This window comes from Malurus melanocephalus, unplaced genomic scaffold (genome assembly GCF_030028575.1).
Source record: "Malurus melanocephalus ecotype Western Australia unplaced genomic scaffold, MMel_1.1 scaffold_9, whole genome shotgun sequence".
Classification (NCBI taxonomy): domain Eukaryota; kingdom Metazoa; phylum Chordata; class Aves; order Passeriformes; family Maluridae; genus Malurus; species Malurus melanocephalus.
The window spans coordinates 5,373,735-5,392,885 of NW_026623241.1; the positions used below are offsets into that span (position 1 = coordinate 5,373,735).

Sequence of the window (19,151 nt, forward strand, 5' to 3'; positions counted from 1 at the left end):
GTTTTTATGAAACAGTGTTGTTAAAAATAGTAATGGAAAAGGTAGTTAAACTTCCTAAAGTATGTTAGTATGATGTGGCTTTCAAAGTGCATCTATCAGCATAATCTTCCTTAGAAAATGCTAGTAGGTAATAGTAGTAAGTCCTGTAAGGCAATCCTGGAGAAAGCAATAAATACATGCTATGTATAGATGTACAGATCTATGTATAGACCTATTTTTGTGTATATATGGAATTATATATTATATATATCTTCAATGCTTAGCTTTTGGGGTTTGGGGCTTCTTTTTACAGTCACCAGTTCTGAATTCTCTTTCTGTAAAATGATGCCCAATAATTGCATTTTTATATTGGTTTTACCATACATACCAAACTTAAAAAAATTGGGAGAGCGTTAGAACTTCTAAAGTAGTTCACCTTACTTAATCAAGCTTGCAAAGGGCGAAGAATGTAACATTGCTAATCTTAGTTTTCATCCTATTGGTGCCATTCCTTTTCATTTGAAAAATGTTTCTGGTATTTTATTCGGGAATTATTTGGTGCTTTTAGGGAATTTTAAATAAATGGATCAACATTACGGATAAAATCAAGGTCTTCTCCCAGAAACTTGAAACTGGTCAGTGATAGAGCTGGTGACTGCTTGAACTAGTGGTGTCCAAAAAAGCAGCTATACAGCCATAGCATGAATAGCAATGTTCCATCAGCATGAAGTGGAAACTTTATATTGCTTCTTTTTGATCTTTCACTTTTGCATTTAGAGTTTTTTAGATGAAATTTCTTTTCTGTGTAAGATCAATAGTAATTCCCTTCCCCCAAGGGTTACTGTCAATGAAGAGTTCCTTCCAGATTGTTTTTCTAGTGCCCTCCATGAAAAATGAGTATATGTCTGCATCAGAGYGTCTCCCTGAATATCTTGTACTGTATGGTTTGGTACCAGTTACGTGTCAAAGACACTCTTAAAGTGGGTGATACCATCTGAGTTTCTCAGTGGCTGATTGTATCACCAGCAGTCTGTTCTGAATGCTTCCCAAAGGAACCTGTCCTCTTCCACTGGACTCCTAAATCAGTTAACTGTAGCAGGCAGTTTGAATAGTTCCATCATATTACCATTTTTACTTGCAGTGAAAATTTGAGATGCTTAAAAGTGAAAAAATAAATTCCATTTGCCTCTGTTTCTGTTCAAGTTACCTGTGCCTCACGGAGTTGCCAAGGAAGATTGTCTTCCCAGAAACACTGGAGAGCTGTCCTGTAAGGTAAGGTGCTTTATTCTGCTGGCTTAAATATTCAATGAGCAAGACTTCTGTTGCRGTAAAGTATCAAGTGTTTTAGTCTTCAGAGGTTACACTGAGAAATTTAATAGTGATTTATTAAATCCTTGTGTTTCTGTAATCAAAACAACTGCCAAAACAAAACCCAGTAATGGTGATTTGCTTGTGGAACAGAGCAAAAGTAATTACTTGGAGTGCCAGAAGGGAGAGGAAACYGGAAAAGTTCCTCCATCTCATAGGAAAATAATCACTCCCTTGGCTGAGTATCTGAGAACTGAGCAAAAGATAAGCGAGTATTTTATGAAGCGCTGTACATGATACATCAGTGAATTGGCTTTGACATACGGACTTGAAAGTATTTTYCTCTCTCTACTTTTACAGATCCTGACTTGGTTTTAGGGCATGACTGTATTAATATGAAATAGCTAGTGCAAATTATAGCTACGAGCAGCCTTTTTGACTATTAGAGAAGCCTGCATAGCTGAAATYGATTTCTATAAAATATGTTATCTGTTGTAACTGGTATTACTCTGGCATTATTTTTGTCTACATTGGGCTTTTTTGGTTGGTTTGGSTGGTTTTTTTGTACACAATTAATTACTTTAAATGTAATCAGTACAGCCTAAAAATTACTTGTAGGTGGGATAGAGAAGAAGGCTCAGCATTTTGAATATCATTTCTCTTTATGAAAATCCCACAACARAATTGTCATCTCCCTTCAGGAACTGTCATGTCCCCTTCCCCTTCGTGTAAGCAAAGGCATAGTGGCTTCCTTGCTCCTCTTGGAATGTTGGTTAGTTGGCAGATGAGCTGTCCCTGCTGAGGGTGCTGGGAAGAGTTGGGTTGGATGTTSCCTCAAGCAAGGAAGAGTGAGTGACTGGTGGCACACAGTCCACAGCCCTTGCAATGAGTGTTGCTATCACTGCTACAGATTTCTGGCCCACAGGCTTTTTCTAGACTTGGAAAAGTTGTATGCCTTCCTTTTCCTTTCATGAAAGTCGATTTTGGGGAAATGTAGTCCAGTTTACCCAGGCAAAAGGCATACAGAATTCAGACCCACAGCTGTGTGACTAATAACCATTTCYTTCAAAGGTGTTTCTCCAATACCAGAACCCACTGTGTCTAAAGTCAGAAAATTACCTAAGGAGTACATAACAGAGAATCTCTGTTAGTARCTTCCGTGATTTTTAAACTACTTGGTTTTATTTGTTGTTGTCAGGAATCAAACCAGCCTCCAAAAGTTTCTGACACAAGTGGACCTCATGCTGTTGTCCTGCATGATTTTCCTGCAGGTAAGTAGATGTGAATATTCTGGAAGTTTGTTTTACTCCAAAATTTTCAAATGGGAATTTTCTTAGAAATTAGATCTTAAAAATGGTATGGAAGCTTGATCTGCAAGATCTGTATGTAGAGTTGTTCACATCAATGGGTTTATCTGTAGATGGGCTACTCTTTCAGTTATAGCTGATTAATTTATCAAATAAAAGTCAGACTTTTTCAAAACTCATTCTGGTTTTGTCTGTGGTATTTGTATTAAGAACGCTTTACTTGGAGAACATCAGTGAGTGGGACAAGTGCTGTTAACTCAAAAGATGTTGTCTTACAGAGCATCCTGATGACTTGGACCTTCATTCTGGAGACACTGTTTGTCTTTTGGAGAAAATTGATCCCGAGTGGTACAGAGGAAAATGTGGGAATCGCACAGGCATATTTCCAGCCAACTTCGTGAAAGTAGTTGTATGTAGGCTTTGTATACATTACTAYATAATATCCTGTTGCATTTGTTTTCTGGTTCTATTTTACTAAGGCTTCTGTGTGTTTAASTTCATTCTGTATTTAGCTAATCTCTTATCCCACTGACAGCACAGAAGACATATCAACTTGTTTGTGTGGTATTAGAAACATGYTTGATTTGGCACAACCACCTTGTGTTATGGGGAATAGTTTGCTGTTAATTGAAAGGCAAGTGAGAAAATCATTGCCCTTATCAGATTCTCTTCGGAAACATGGCTAGTTTCTCAGGGTCTACTGAGCCAGGTTATTTTTGATAGCTGCATGTAAGAATCCACACTTGGTAAAAGATGGTTGATTTTTGTGCCTCCCCCCAGCTCCCCATCATGTCATTTTCTTGTCACTTGAACCTTGGTGGAATCACCATATCACCATTTTTTTAGGAATCACCATTCATGTAGTGAACTAGGTCAGGGTAGCAATTTGGCCTGAAAAACTTTTTTTTTTTTTTTTTTTTTTTTTTTTTTTTTTTTTTTTTGGGATTTTTTCAGGAATTTTTAAGGAATTTTTTTTTTTTTTTTTTTTAGAATTTTTTTTTCCCATCAGGATCAATTTGCCTAAGTGGCTTTCTGCGTAGGTGCACAAATGGTTGTGCTGGCACAGTGCAAGGAGATTGTGTTGTTGCAAATGAGCAGCTTAAAGCAACCCTGTTACTGAATGTGACACTTGACAGTAAGCGGAAGGCAAGAGACAGGAGCTGTTTTGGAGCCCAAAATTAATTAATTAATTAATTTAAAAGGGACACAATATGGTTCCCTGCAGTCATTTGCTGGGTCAAACCTATTGCAAGCCAGAATCTGAGACTGAGGTCTGTTTTGTGATGGTGGAAAGGGCATTGGGCTGTCCACATCAGCCATGTGGACATGGAGGAATGCCAGAGTGATGCCAGGAAGCTGGGAAGGTGCATGGCTTGGCATTAAAGACAGAAAGTRTCTGTGTCAACACTTACTGGGCTGGGACAGCTGGCACATAAGCACTGCTGCTGCATAGGCAATACCAAGCATTTGGTAGACATCAGAGAGGGTAGGGTGTCTCTTTAGTTTGTAATGGTGTATTGGAAAAAAAAATTCAGATGTAAAAAGGGCTGAGCAATAAAAACTAAACTCATAGTTAGTAGTAAAGGAACCATGCTTGATTCACGAGAAAGATTTGTTAGCTAAATTGATTGGCTTCTTCTATACAGACCAGCAATTCCATTTCAAAGCTCTTGCTTCTACTGATAGCTAATGAAGAAGTGATTTTATGTTAAAGCAGTGGAGTGAGGATTTGGGATTAAATTCAGCATTGATACTGACAGCTACAACTTCATAAAAGCTAGGGAAGATGCATTTCAGATTTCTATTTTAGTTGTAAAAAATGGTTACCCTTTGAGGGGAAAAATCTTCTGTTTCAGAATTAATTTTTTTTAAGAAAAGGAAAAAGAGTGCAGTACATGAGGCTAATTTGCTTGAGTGTGTTCTCCTGTTATTTGATATCCAGTTTCATCTTGATACAAGGTCTCCATACAATATGCTACAATGTGTTTTACAATATTGAGCTGTGTAGTAGCTTAAATCTGGACACCTAACAATAATACATAGTTATTACTTCCCATGGAACCTTCAGAGCACCACAGACATCAGCGCCTTTCTGCAAGAGCAACRCAAAGATTATTTGTCTTAAAAGGCATTGTGATTTCCTCCAGTGCTTYATATAAGCTAATGAAACATTCTTGTTGATTTTATGGGACCTGGCTGATATAATAGTGAGCTGTAACCAAAGCTCCTCACCAGGGCCTCTAGGCTTGTAGTCCAGTACATCTCACAGATCATCCTTCGTGTCACACCAAAAATACAATTGRAATCCTCCTATGATAAAGGACTTGAATGTTGTCTGTTTGATCTATCTGTATMTTGATTTTCTAAGCTGTATTTCTCCAATTTAAGTAAGATTTGTGAGATATGTTTTTGCTTGGAGAGCAGTTGGCTACCAAAGCACAGAAGGGATAAATGTAAAGAGTAGTTGTGTCTATTGTGGTGTCCTGTGCTAGTAAATAATAGAGAGCAATTACCAGTTRAGAGAATTGGGAATGCAACAACAGCATCCAGTCACGTATTCTGTCCATCAGTCATGCCACAAATACAAACAATAAACCAGTTTCATAAAAGCAAACATTAAATATTTCTCCTTCTTTGCGTAAGATTTTAAAATTAGAAAACAGGAATAAATTTATATTAATGTGGTCATATATCAGAGCATGCCAGTGATTACAGAGTGTCACACATCTGARAAACAGATTATTTTAACCTGTTTCATGTTTACTGTGGTTAGTTGCCATGAGCTTGAAATGGAAAATATAACTTATTTTATTGACTTATTAGATTGACGTTCCAGAAGAAGCCAACAGGAAAAAAAGACCCTCTTCATCACAATGTATTAAGTGAGTCAGATAAATCTTACTTTCTTCCTCATGTTGATTTACAAGGAATTAAAAAGAAAGATTAACTTTGAAGCAGGGGTTCCCTGCATTGAAGTTAGTAGAGATAACAATTTATTCACCAAAATATGTTGTAAAAATTAAAATATATGCTTTAAAAACCTGAATGTTTATGATTTTAATAAGACTTATATTTAGGTAAATGTATTTCCAGCACTTTAATTTCTGATTTTCAAACAACTAGTACTAATATTTGTGGACAAGAAACAAATTTTCATGGTTTTTATCTCCCAATGATGTTTATTGGATCTTGTAATCATTCATTCCAGGAAGTAAAGCAAATTCAGGCAGAGGCAGGAGCAACCAGTGTCAGTGGGATCATTCAGTTRTTCTTTAGATGAAGCTTAGTTTGTCAGGAACAAAACTTTATTTTAAACAGCTGCTTTTGCAGCTAAGAAAGAAACAGAAAGTTCTAGCTCTGTTGTGAAGGACACATCTTTGCAAAGATACTGAGTGGGGGACAGGGATGGGAACCAAACTTCTTACTTCAGTTGTGTGCCATGAATATATAGAAAGAATTAAAGCCTTTTACTGTTTTTTTTCTAGTGTGGCATTTCTGATAAAAAACTTTCTTAGAGCAATTTYTTGAATTTAATTTATTATTTTTTAAAATAATTAAATCTGTTTAAGTCAGGGGGAAAAATAATTAGGTTTTTTTCAGTATATTACCAAAGTGTATAAAATTTATCAGATGCATTGATGTTCCTTTCTTTGATAGATAAGCTATTTCCCATATGTATAATCTTATAGGGATAGATTTTGCAGAATAAATTAGGAAAAAAACTAGCTTCTTCCTGTGAAACCTCCATGTATTTGGGACAAATATACAACACMCACCCCCACTCATGTTTGATTGCATCTAAATGGGATTCTAGCTCGAAAAACTATCAAACTCCTAACAAAAGTGTATCAGGACACTTGCTTGGGTATAGGCAAAGATRTGAAATTGGACAGGTGATCCAGAAACAAGGGTTTTTATTGTTGCTTGGAAGGGAAATAGGGTCTTTTGCAAAATACTGTAACAGCCAGGAATTGGGATGCAGMAATTGCATCTGGCTCCTTCAGACTCTATACTCATCCTCCTCAGAAAGSAGAGATGAGAACCAGGGCTGGACCCCAATTTTCCACCCGTTCTATCTTCAGTGCATGCTTTTATCATTTTAATTAAAATATCAATCCATATATTGCACACAGTGCTGTCTTCTTATTAAGTGGACARTAATAATAAAGAAGCAAAGTAATTTTCTCTTTTGTTTGTGCAGAGGTCCAAGATGTATAGCACGATTTGAATACATTGGAGATCAGAAGGATGAGCTCAGTTTTTCAGAAGGTGAAACTATTATCCTGAAAGAATATGTAAATGAAGARTGGGCCAAAGGAGAGCTCAGAGGCACGTCTGGAATTTTCCCCTTGAACTTTGTGGAAGTAATTGAAGATCTGCCTGAAACAGGTATGAATATGTTTGCAAAAAACTTCAAGAGCATGGTTTTATACTTAATGCATATAGGCAGCATATAGGAGAAAATTCCAAAAGGACAATGAATGCAGAAAGGAAACAGAAAGAAAGGGAAGTAAAAAAAAATTAACAATAGGACTTCTTAAGAAGCTATTCTTAATAATGACTTCAAATATCTAAAATCTCTATCATTAGTAACATTCTGAATAGACACTGCTCCTGTTCTAAGTTGTGCTTTACTTATGTAGGTACAGAAACAGCACTGAAGAATAAGGTTGAGGTTTCGTCTTCCCTTCCTCAGGTAATAAAACTTCATRGGTGAGGCAACAGAATCTATGTATAAATTCACAAAGACTCTACTATAATGTGAGAGTAACTGCAGAATGTGACACAACTCCTGCAATACACAGTGCTGCATGGTCACAGCCTCAGTTCTGACTCTTGGCCTAAGCTGATTGAATTCAGAGCTTCTGACAAATTAACATTAGTAAATTTTTATCCTTTGTGCTGAAGGAAATTCATGTTATCTCTATTTTAAGTATTGCTGCAGTGATCTAATTTTGAATTTATTAATCCTTGCTCCTGCCACCAGAGATAAAAAGGAATGTGGCTGAGCCTAGATGAAATTTTGTGTGGGTAATTGCTGAAATGCCATTCTAGTCTGCATCTGCAGCAGCACTGTTGTATGGGAGAGTGTCAGGATACCCATGTGTTGTACAGCTGCTTTCAACAGCATCCAGCAGTTTTTGGGCTCCATTCACCCTTCTAAAATTAATGCATCTCTTCTGTTCGCTTGAATAGAATAACAGAGACTCAGTAGAGTGGTGTGAAGCGCTTCATGATTTTACAGCAGAAACCAAAGATGATCTGTCCTTCAAAAAGGGAGACTACATCCAAATACTGGAACAAGTAGATTTGGAATGGTATAGAGGAAGACTGAATGGAAAGGAGGGGATTTTCCCAGCAGTTTTTGTTCAGAGCTGCTCAGGTACAGTGCTCCTACTGGAGGGCAAGTCATTATTCCTGGGGCTGTGCCAGTCATGGAAGAGTTGTGGTACAACACAACTAATCCACTGCATTAACAAGTCACATACCACCACAGTCTTTAATATTCTAAAGCTAAACTTAAGTTTAGAACCAGCTTTTCTAATAATGGCAGTATAATGTTCTACTCAGTAAGTAATCTGCGAGGTGACACAGACTCTGGGATGTTTTCAAGTGTGGTTTGGGCACAGGCAAAACCATTAAGGGGCCACTAAGCCACCTTCAGGAATAATTCAGGGGTATTGATGCTGCTTCATTTTCAAGCAATAAGAGAAAAAGGTGGCTTTTATTACATGTCACCAGTGGAAAGTTCCAGTTAAGTGAGCTTTGAATTTAGTCCTCTTAGAAGCAGAATTGTGACACTCTGTTTAGTACTATAAAATGAACTGGTTGCAGTAGAGTTTTTATGCCAGTAGGACAGTGAATTTGTTACAGCAGTAGCAATAACATTTGGACAACCTGTAGCACAGTTATGGGGAGAAAACAGAGGAAGGATCATAAATCTCTCCAGAGAGATTTATTTTACTCCACTGCAAGTAACATCTCTTGTCCATGTTCTGCAGCCAGGGTAGAGCTGTCACAGCCTGGAGGGGGAAAGAAAGGAAAAGCCAAAGCTCTTTATGATTTTCATGGAGAAAATGAAGATGAGCTTTCCTTCAAAGTAAGTACCTCTCTTAAAGCTATTTCCAAGAGGTTTATACTCCTAAAGAGTGTTAATAAATAAGATTGATCCACTGTGAAAATAGGCTTTAGACAAGAAGAATGAAGCACACAGAATATGCATAGAGAGTAAAACATTTGATAAGAGGTCTCTCTATTAAACACTTTTGCCCTTTCCACTCCTGTTGCCTATTAGCAAAAATCTTCATTGAAGACACTGAAAAGAGTTCAAGAGTTGCAGAATTCTTGACTTCTCTGATCTAGTAAACATGACAAGATAAGCAAATCTTGTTTTGCAGTATATTCTGTTCTTGATCAGTTGATGTGGTCAAGGGAGCCCCTTTTTGGACTAGAAAGACAGCACTGAGTTAGGAGGCAGTAGTGAGAGTGCCAGTGCTACAGCAGCCAGGCCTCTAAGGGAAACCTAGTACAGCAAAATCTTGAACTGGCAACACAATACAGAGTTGCCGTGGGAACAAGGGGGAAAATTAAATACTTGCTGGATGCCCAGATCATATTAAGCACCAACAAGAAACAGAATGCCCTTGAGATTCAAAGTTGTGATTTAGGTACCTGTGTTCTCAAAAGCACATTTCTGAGAAACAGTAGACTTTCGCAGTACCTGAAACACCCAGTATTTTCTCTTCTAACTAGCAAAATAGTTTCATCATTAGCAGTTTGCTAATAGGATAGAAAGGATAGATGAGTCTTCAAAGCAGAAAAGAGGTCTATAAGAAAGGTTAGTACTTCAGATGAAAAGTGCAGCATGGGACAGGGAAAACAAGAATGAGGACCAAACACAGGAGCTGCAGTTTAAATGGCCACACTGAGCTCTTAATATTTTCCTTTTTTTGGGAAAGTTTCCAAGTGCTCGAAAATACTAGGACTGAATTTTTAAAAAATCCAGCTTTCCAGTGTTTTAAGAAAACAAGCCCTCAAAACACACACTAATAAGCAGCAAAGCAAGGGAACCATGAGCCAGCTCTTAACATCCCTGGAGAACCAAAGCAGTGTGAGAAGTTATCCAGCAGTGTTTTTGCCCCTCCAAAGGTGATGATTTTTCAGCATAGACAAGTATTTAGCCTAAGAGAAGCTTCAGCTGGTTTTGGCAAACAAGCTTGAAGAGATGTCACTAACAAAAGAGACTGGCCACATCTTGCTTCTCTTTGATTGATATTAATTGCTTCTAAATAAGATAGCTATGCATGCATTAACATTGCACAGTAAGCTGTACTGACTCACATTACTCCTTCTCTTACAGGCAGGTGATATGATAACAGACCTGGAATCTGTAGATGAAGACTGGATGAGTGGAGAAATACTAGGAAAGGCTGGGATATTTCCCAAGAACTTCGTTCACATTTTAAAAACACCATGAAGTGTTGCCTTTGTACTCCCTGCATGTGGGAGAGAATGTTTTTTACTGTAAAGGCACAGCAAAGACATCAACATGTGTTGACTATCAATGTTTTGCACTACTTTTTCTAGACAGTCATAGTAGTATCTTGAAGTCAAATAAGAAAATTTGAGTCTTTTGTGACAGTGTATGTAGTCATGTTTCATGAATGCTCAGAAAACAAAACAAGCAGGATTTTTAGCCGTTTCCAACTAGGGAAATACTGTGGTGCAACATCATTTTAACTTATATAGCATTCTATTATGTTTACTCTCTGGTATTACACTTACCATGCAAAAGTCTGCATAACATAAGCTGCTTTGGCCTTCTTTGAAAACTTCTTAAGATCCAGACTTAAAAAGTTGTTTTAATATATAATTACAGCACTCAGTATGTAGATGAAGTTTGATATTCAGGTTTCATTACTGCTTGAGTTCCACATTAGCAGTAGAATCCACTTGTTTTATGACTTAGAGGATAAGAAAAATAACTGGTATTTCATAGTAGAAAGGTATCAAATCTAATACTGGTAAGAGGGGAAAATGGAGAAGTAAATCCTTGTGTAGTATCCTTCTATTCTTAGCCCAAGCTGSTCATACAGCAAGATCACAGAAGTAAAATTTTCAAGTGTTTTGCCTCTTAATGACTTCTGTTTAAATTGATATGAATCATCTTAGACCTTCTTCCCTTTCCCCAAAATTCTTTCCAAGTACAGGTTTAGTTTTTTCTGCTGGCCACTGTTCTTTGAGCACCATCATACGCTTCTTTCCCAGCTGAAGTTAGCGACAGTGTTTATTGCTCTTTCTCAGATCCCAACCATGGAGTAGCTACACTATTCCAGCTATTTGCCCCTCCACTCCCCTCATGAAAGTGGAAAGCCAGTCTTCACTCAGTCTGCATTTTATTTGTTACTCACGCACTGGAACATACTTCAGTAACACTATTCCTGTCCTTAACATGAAGGATATTATACAGCCTTGGGTTTAGCTTTCAGCAGACATGGGATTAGTTTCCAGTTTGTTGCCACATACCAACTATACTGAGTATCCTTATAAAGGTCTGTGGAAACCTTAAGGAAAACATGCCTGGCAAGAAATTACTCCCAGCAGCTCTAACCAAGGCACTTGGTAAAAGCAGCAGTTATAGCTCAACTGACAAACTAAGAGGGACATGACTGAGGTAGCTTCACTTTATAGGAACTTCTAGTAGTCAATTCCTTTTTGTAACAATTGGCTTCTGACAAAATAGTTAAACTGTATCCTAAGTAACTGCTCATTTTGCCAGACTGGAATAGAAAAAATTATACGGCAGTTGGCTCTTCCACTGTTGACAGTATTCCACCACTTCTGCACTGTATCACAAAAAGGAACGAGTAGGCTGTTGGGTCACTGCTCCAGAGAGCTGCAGGTCACTGGGTAGCGAGATACCCTCAACAAGACTTTCCTTCATGGATTTGGCAGTTCAGGCTGCAGAAGGGCCAAAAGGTGAGTGGTGGATGGAGACTGGAAACCACAATCATCGTGATGGACTTTGAGTAGTTTTGACTGAGTTGTGTCTCTGCCATCAGCTTCCCTGGTGTGAGCTCTAAGCACCACAGCGAGTACCTGCTGCTCTGAGATCGGGGTGTGCCTAAACTGGGGCCTGAACAGCTGGGGGGTGGCCCTCCCCTCCCCATGCACTGTGCTCTGAGTCAGCCTTACAGCCAAAATGGAACTGCAGGACTTCCCCCCCCCAGCAAGGAATGGGTGTCCAGTCCCAGAGGCAAACTGGAGCTTACCTGAAGCAAGCTTGAGGAACTTGCAGTGCAGACGTGAGGGCCCGGGCACAGTCAGTGCTAGGCCACAGAACTTGCAAAGACAGACACAACCACCCCCGACTCTGTTTTCTGTTGTGTATTTAAACTACATTAATACCATTCACGCAACTGGGAGATGAAGACCACACAAAGTTTTAATGAGCTGAGAACTGGACTTCTATTTCCATTAGGGTATAAACATGATAAAACCTATTCTGAATTATGTACTGTTCTAGAAGGATGGAAACAACATCCAATGTGCTATACTGCTGTTACTCAGATTTAGCATCCCCAGCAAGTCTATCCACAGCTCCTGTGGAATCACATGGAAGTCCACAGCCAAGGACAGCCCTTCCCACTCTCACAAGTTTTCCTGTTAGTAGATTCTAAATGTTCCTGTTAATTCAAAAAAGTCATCTCCTAAAGAAATCCAAGGAATAGCCAGGTCCTTCAAAGACGTACCACAGCAGTGTGGTGGTAGATGAGGCTGAGGTGTATGATGTTTACTTACTGTTTGTCTGGCAGTTTTCTAAGGTTTTGATACATGTCTCAAAAGCAGAACTGATTTTTTTATATTTTTTCAATTTCCTCTTCCCCATTTTTCTAACTGTGTATTGATCAGCTTTTTTTTGTAACTTCACTGAATGTTTCAAATCAGTGCCTGTCCGTAGACAAGACCATCTGCTGTATGTAATCTCCTCCTCCCTGTGGACAGGGCAGGAGTAGCAGCAAGGCCTTTTACTCAGAGCACTGAGTGCCATCTAAGGGCTGCTCGCATGGCTGCAGGCAGCTGCAATGGACGAACGCTGAAAGACGGGAGATGCTCGGCTTTTGTAGGAGGGGACTGCCCTAAGACAACACCCAACACCACCGTGAGACTGCATAGAGATCACAATGTAAAATTCTTAAGGTGTACAAAAAGCCGAGAATGAGGTGGAGTGCAAATCTTAACTGCAATATAGTAGCAAATTTCAGCTGTAACCTGGAAATCCAGCTAGATCCCCATGTATTAGAATAAAAGCCTCACTTACCGAAATATTTTGTTTGACCCATCCTCTGGAAATATCTTCAGGAAGATGTCTTTGTTCTGTGTATAATTAACAGTGTCCTAAATAAACCTTTGTTAAGTCCAGTAAGTTTGTTATGGTACCTCTGTAAATGAAGAATGTATTTAACCAATAAAATTTTTATAATTAAGTCATGAGGGCATTTTAATTGAGCTTTCCACCTGACAGTTTTATGGATCTCATTCTGCTTAGATATTTATCCCAGCTACAAAGTAACACCCTACCCCCATACAAATACAAATAATAAATATTGCACCCCTTTACAAGTAGTCCAAACGCCTCAGAGAAGCTGGATGACTGTAACAGTTTATTCAAGCCTTTGGACATGGTTACATTTCACACCACCTATAGAATCCATGGCACCAATGAGCTGCCACCGCAGCGTATTGCACCAAGCTGTGGTTCTCAGTGATATGGGCTCATCCGGGGCTGATGGACAATTCTGCACGTTTAGGTGTACCCTGCTGATTGCTTTCAGATACCCTGAATTTTCAGCTGATATTTGTTGAGAGAATACAGAGGATGCACAGTATTTTCCTTCTTGCTTTCCCCCCATCTGATACATTACAAAGCCTACATTTACCCAGAACCTCTACATGGCAACGCACTGTTCCAAACAATAAAGATAAAAGCCTAAAAAAAATCCGAGCTCTTGTTCTTTCCCCAAATCCTCCTGGGCCAACCTTTTTGCAATATACAGTCCTCACACATTCAAGGAACAAATAAAACTGACAAATAATATGGCTATCTGGGATTCCTGGAGGCAGATGACACCTGCCTCAGCAGTACAGATGGAAAGACCAAAGATACGTGATTCCCTCCCTCTTGTTTCAAGGTTTTGAGTGTTGAGCACTCACTCCACTTGCTTCCACTACACAAACTGGAAAAAGCACAACGTAATAAAATGTAACTTGGAATCGCAACACAAAATCATGTCACCAGCAGCATTCTAAAGGTAAGTCCAAACAATTCTTCTCATTTTGTGTATTACTTGGTCAAAAGAACATCAACTAGGAAAATGTGAAAACTGATTTCAAAAATCTCACAGCTAGCAGGGCCCCTTTCCTTTTTCCCAGTGGCTTTGTTGGAGCAGTATTTTACTATTTTCCCTCATTTCTTGTCTTAAGCTCTGTGACAAGTGACTTCAAGAACCACCACTCTCAGTGACCTCTGCATTTTCCTCTCAGGTTAAAAATCACTAGTTCACCAGCAATTTGCTAGGACTAGGTTTAGATTTGTTGTCCTGTTCTAAACAAAACACACTGATAGCACAGAACACTCATTTTAGCCAGAAAAAAAACACTCTTCCATTTTTAAGCCAACCTAAGTTAAACACAAAGCAAAAATGCTGTTAGAGAATAGAAAACAGTCTTAAAATTACTCTGCAAATAAATGTGTGCTTCGTTCTCAGAACACAGACCATTGCCTTTTTTACATTTCCCCCCCGAAATTCCACCAGTTTCTCAACTGTAATTACAGTCACCCCTTAGTTCTGACAGGTTAAAATCCAACTCCACTGCTTGAGCACATTATGCATTTCTGCACTGCTCAAAATCAATGCTGCTTCCATCACTGTAATTAAACTTTAGCACCTGCAAACACCTTCTGACCACCAGAGACCACACCTCTGTCAGGAGAGGTGGTATGAAATTACCATGCAGAAACTTAGAAACAATGCTGAAGTAAGTCATCTGGATAAATCCCTCAGCCTTCCTGTAATACCACTTCTGACACAGGTTTCCCTGTGCAGTTCCCGCCTTCCTGTAGGGCTCCTATTTGAGGCACCTCTCACCAATACAACCTCTGCATACATACAAAAGGGTTTTTTTGGTGAGGACCAAAATTACTGGGAAAAACCAACAGAGAATCCACAAAAGACAACCCACTTTCTTCCACCCATCTCCACAACAGAAGTGGAGAAATACACAAGTGGAGAAATACACAAGTGCAAGTTCGTTGTAACAGTTTTTTTCAAACCAAGGCTGTAAGTTAACCTTATTGAAAACCCACTCACGCATCCAGCAACAATATTGTCCAGTAGCAACACAGGCAACCAAGCATTAGTTCTGTATATTAAAACCTTTTATTTTCATCCAATTTTTAGTTTCACACAGACTCTTGCACAGGCGGCTCATATCCATCAGCTCGCTCTACCTTAGTGCCTGCCTCATCCCCAGAGGGCTTTCCAGCACCACCACCTTCACCATGCAGCTCCATCAGCTTGCCCACTAAAAAGAAGCAGTGATAGAAATAGTGAGAGATGCACCTATTTAAACAGTTTTAAATTAGTCAATTACTCATCCATCATACACAAATTAAACCACTGAGACATTTTATATAAGTAGGACCACTGCAGATAGCTCATGCACAGAGATGCTGCTGCAGTGACTGACAGACAGAAACAAAGCAGTGAAATAGGGCTAGGTTATGAAACTGCAAACCACACTTTTTTCTAAAAACATCTGGAGTCAAGAACCTACAACAGCTTTACACAGGAATGTCAGAAAATGGGAAATGGAATCATTCCACATCATCTGGGACCGAAACATTTTGTCATCATTCATTCCCAAAGCAAAGCTTTTGAATATTCAGCATCAGTTCCAAGAGTGAACTCAAGAAGCTCTGAACCGAATGCTCACTGTTTGGGTTTCAATCTGGAAAGCCACAAAGTGGGACAAGGAAACACTTTCCTTACTGCAACTACTTAAGCTCATTGATGCTGCTGTAACATCTTTATCTAACACCAAAATTTAGGAGTATATTTAAAGTAACTCCTTTCCACATCCTCCCCCAAATGTCTGACTTACATTCAAACTTGGGCTTCTTGAGCATCTTCACCTTGCGGACATAGACATCGTGCAGAGGGTAAATGGACTGACAGGCCTTCTCAATGTCCTTGCCAATGCTGTCTGGGATCCTGAAAACCAGAGCACCACAATGTTACGCACTCTGCCTGCCTCTTCAGCAGCAACACAGGCTTAAAAAAATCCATAAAAATACAAAATATTCTACAAAAGTTAGTATCATCACTCTGACAATTTTCTTCAAATACATTTAGATTTCAAGACATTTCCCTTGCAAAGAAACCTAGAGGAAGTGTGCCCATTGCGAGAGCAAAATCTGCAAACTTTTGGAAGTAATCACCACACTTTGGAAAACTTTATCAGAAGAGCTCAGAACATTCACAGCTCCAGCTGACCAGTACGACAACTTTAGTCTGTGAAAATATGAACCACAAATTCTCTGGAGAGTCATTTTACATTTAGGCAAACACGACAGTGGACTCAAGTCAGACAGGATGCAGACACTAAGAGAAGCCGTTTGCAGAAAATGGCAATTGGCTTTTGCACATGAGAGGCTCCTTGCCTGGTCTCTGACAAACAGCTTGTGATGCACCAGCACTCCTCACAAGGACTCAGCAACAACCAAGCCCCAAACAAAGATTTAAAATGTAGGGGAGAAAAAGAGAACGTGGCCAAAGCTTACAGCTTATTGACAACTTCTTTCAGGTCATTGGTCTGCACCTCCCGGGTCATGATTTCCATCATTTTTTTGCGGATCTGCCGGACCTGCTGGTGCTGGGCATAGGAGGTCTTGCGGATTTGGTTATTGCGCTTCTTGGTGAAGCCCACGCAGAAGAGGCGCAGCAGGTACCCATCCGTAGTTTTGACGTCCACATGGGCTTCAATCATTGTCTGAAAGAGAAAGAAATTAATATTTACCACCCACATGGCAGACAGGCTGCCCCACCCCACACACCTGAATCGCTGACATCTGATGCCACTTCAAACACGACTTTGCCAGGCACCAGTGGTTCCCTCCATCCCTGAAGGCACCAGCAGCAGTGCAGACCTTGTTCCTTACACACCTGCCATTTTTTGACCATGGAGCACATTTTGTCGCGTGTGAGGTCCATCCCATGGAAGTTGGTCAGACAGTTTTTGCCCTGAACATCCTCTGTTATGAGTTTAAACTTGCGGAAGGCAACCTCATCGTTCTGCAGATCAGCCAGGCTCACTTCAAACACACGGCCCTTCAGCCCATCAGAGGCAATCTCTGTGTGATGGAACATAATAAAACATCTTTTATTAACATTAGAAGCACATTCTTCAAATCCGATAATGAATTCCTGCTGGAATCCTGTTCTCTGGATGTTTTCTAATGGTGATCACAGAGTCAGTAAAATTGGAAAGGCCTCCTTTTGGAAGGAATTTTTTTAAGATAATAATACCAGGTGTGGGATATCAACAGTAGCATACTGCAGAGTCCACCACGTATAACGATTTGGTTTAGGTATAAAGGGGTCCACATAGAGAGTGTGTGGAAATTATAAACAGTAACAAAAAAATTAAACATAAAAAGCCGCAAGTGCTCAGCAGAGATGAAGCTTCAAGTACAATCACTTCACAGTTCCTCCCCTAACAAGGAACCATTATAACACTGGACGGTTCACACTTCGTTTTGCAGTGACCCTCATTTTATTTGACATGTTACAGCTCAATATATATATATATATATATAACTTTGAGTGCAACCAGCAAAGTATCATGAAACTATTTAGCCATTCTGCACAAGCATCCAAAATTAGTGTTACCTCTGTTCAGACACCCCTGCATTCCTAACACAGGTTTCTTCTTCCTAAGGTGTGCCAGGCATATAAAACCAGCTTTACCATTCAGTGATGTTATCAGTGCTCACATCCAGTCAGCAATTCCGGTTCTCATCTTTACCCAAATGCTTTAAATTTCAGAAATTTCGTTGTCTTCTTGTACTAATCGTTACGATCCTATTAGGACTAAGGTCTCCTGTGGCACTGCCTCACATCTCTCCCTGTGACAGTCAGAACTACTTCCAAACTTTTTAACTTTTCCCAGCTGGGCAGGTTACCACAACAGGAGCTCGCTGGAAAGTTCAGGCCCTTCCTTCCACAATCTGGCATTCTTGCACAAAGAAGGAGCCGGTGTGTGGACTTCCCTGCAGCTAAGCTGACTTATTCAAACAACACGGTCAACTCAAAAAAATCACTCAAATCACCCAACTATTTTAACTTTCAGGTTTATAGCAGTACAAGCAAAATCTATTTGTCAGCAGTTTTTAATCCAAGAAGTTCTTGAACCAGTTTACAGCCAGAACCAGTTTACAGCCAGAAACAGAAGCAAACACAACCCCCTGCACTGCATGCACCAACCCCAACTACTCACTAGTTCCTTGAGTCCTCGTGACAAGCGTCTTCCCGATGTTTCGGATATTGAACATGGCCGGTGCTTTGACATCGTACCAGTCCTTCTTGGAGAAAGGGTCGACCCTTAAATCAAACGTGGAAGATTATTTTAACGACTTTCTCACACCAAAAGCGGGATGCAGTAAGGCCTTCCTCTCKGTATGCTCCCGCCCCGTCAGGCCCAGGACCGCCCGGCCGCCGCCATGACAGCATCGGCCCCGCTCCGGCCGGGCCGCCGCCGCCATCCGCCCCGCATCCCCTGCATCCCGCCGCCGCGGCGCCCTTCCCGCCGTCTCTGGGCACCGCCCGCCCGTGCCCCGCCGGCCCTCACACTTTCTTCTTGGCGCCCTTCTTGCCGCCCTTGGTGAGGCGCTTGTTCTTCCCGACCGCCATCGTCCGGCCCGCGCCGCGAAAAGGGCGGGGCGCGCCAGCTCCCGCGAGATTATACGAGACCGACGCTCGCGCGAGACCTGCGAGAACGGGGCCGCCTACAGCCCCGGGGAAGGGCGGGCGGCGCGCGCGGGACGTACCACGGCGGGACGGAACCAATGGCGCGGGGGGAGCGGGGGGAGACCGGCACAGCCCGCCGTGCCCGTGAGCGCCCCCGCCTGGAGCAGCCGCTCCCTGTGGCCTGAGGGGCGCCCGTCCCTGCGGAATGTAGTCCCGGGACTCCCGGCCTGTCAATGCATCAAAGTATCTGGAGCATGTGAGGGAGCTGTGAGGAAAAATGCATCCTGGCACTTGCCAGGGGTATRAATTTGCCTGCAAGGGGACACAGGGAACAGGAACACATAGGYCCCTCAGCACTGCAGAACAGCCGTGGATGTGCCACATCTTCTGAGATGTGTAGGAACATCTGTCAGCTGTCCCAAAGGTGATGGTGACATCCTGCCCTCCATCAGGGAACCAGGTTTCTCGCCCTGTCACCCAAAGGGACCCAGGTATCCTGCCTTTCATGGGACAGTGGCCAAGGGCAGAG

The 19,151-nt window shown here is 40.8% G+C and overlaps 2 protein-coding genes and 1 non-coding gene across 10 annotated transcripts in view; 1 reads left to right on the forward strand and 2 right to left on the reverse strand.

The window, feature by feature from the left end:
• The window catches only part of SH3D19 (SH3 domain containing 19), an 82,244-nt gene extending 69,228 nt beyond the window's left edge, over positions 1 to 13,016 (forward strand). For all 8 annotated transcript variants that reach the window (XM_057376452.1, XM_057376388.1, XM_057376396.1 and 5 more), the window contains 9 exons: positions 1,183 to 1,251; positions 2,486 to 2,558; positions 2,873 to 3,003; positions 5,418 to 5,476; positions 6,796 to 6,983; positions 7,238 to 7,290; positions 7,791 to 7,977; positions 8,597 to 8,694; positions 9,955 to 13,016. In XM_057376452.1, the coding sequence (XP_057232435.1) occupies positions 1,183 to 1,251; positions 2,486 to 2,558; positions 2,873 to 3,003; positions 5,418 to 5,476; positions 6,796 to 6,983; positions 7,238 to 7,290; positions 7,791 to 7,977; positions 8,597 to 8,694; positions 9,955 to 10,071 (975 nt within the window). In that variant the 3' untranslated portion in view covers positions 10,072 to 13,016. The remainder of the gene's footprint in view (positions 1 to 1,182; positions 1,252 to 2,485; positions 2,559 to 2,872; positions 3,004 to 5,417; positions 5,477 to 6,795; positions 6,984 to 7,237; positions 7,291 to 7,790; positions 7,978 to 8,596; positions 8,695 to 9,954) is intronic.
• Positions 13,017 to 15,015: 1,999 nt separating this feature from the next.
• On the reverse strand, positions 15,016 to 18,606 carry RPS3A (ribosomal protein S3A). The gene is made up of 6 exons (XM_057376466.1): positions 18,504 to 18,606; positions 18,153 to 18,256; positions 16,820 to 17,007; positions 16,438 to 16,646; positions 15,759 to 15,868; positions 15,016 to 15,179 (listed from the first exon to the last, which is right to left on the reverse strand). Exons 1-6 carry the CDS (start codon positions 18,563 to 18,565, stop codon positions 15,058 to 15,060), a joined length of 795 nt encoding a protein of 264 aa, XP_057232449.1. The 5' UTR covers positions 18,566 to 18,606; the 3' UTR covers positions 15,016 to 15,057.
• LOC130579751 (small nucleolar RNA SNORD73) lies at positions 15,448 to 15,516 on the reverse strand. The gene has a single exon (XR_008966047.1). It is a non-coding gene; the product is annotated as a small nucleolar RNA SNORD73 (small nucleolar RNA).
• Positions 18,607 to 19,151: the final 545 nt, after the last annotated feature.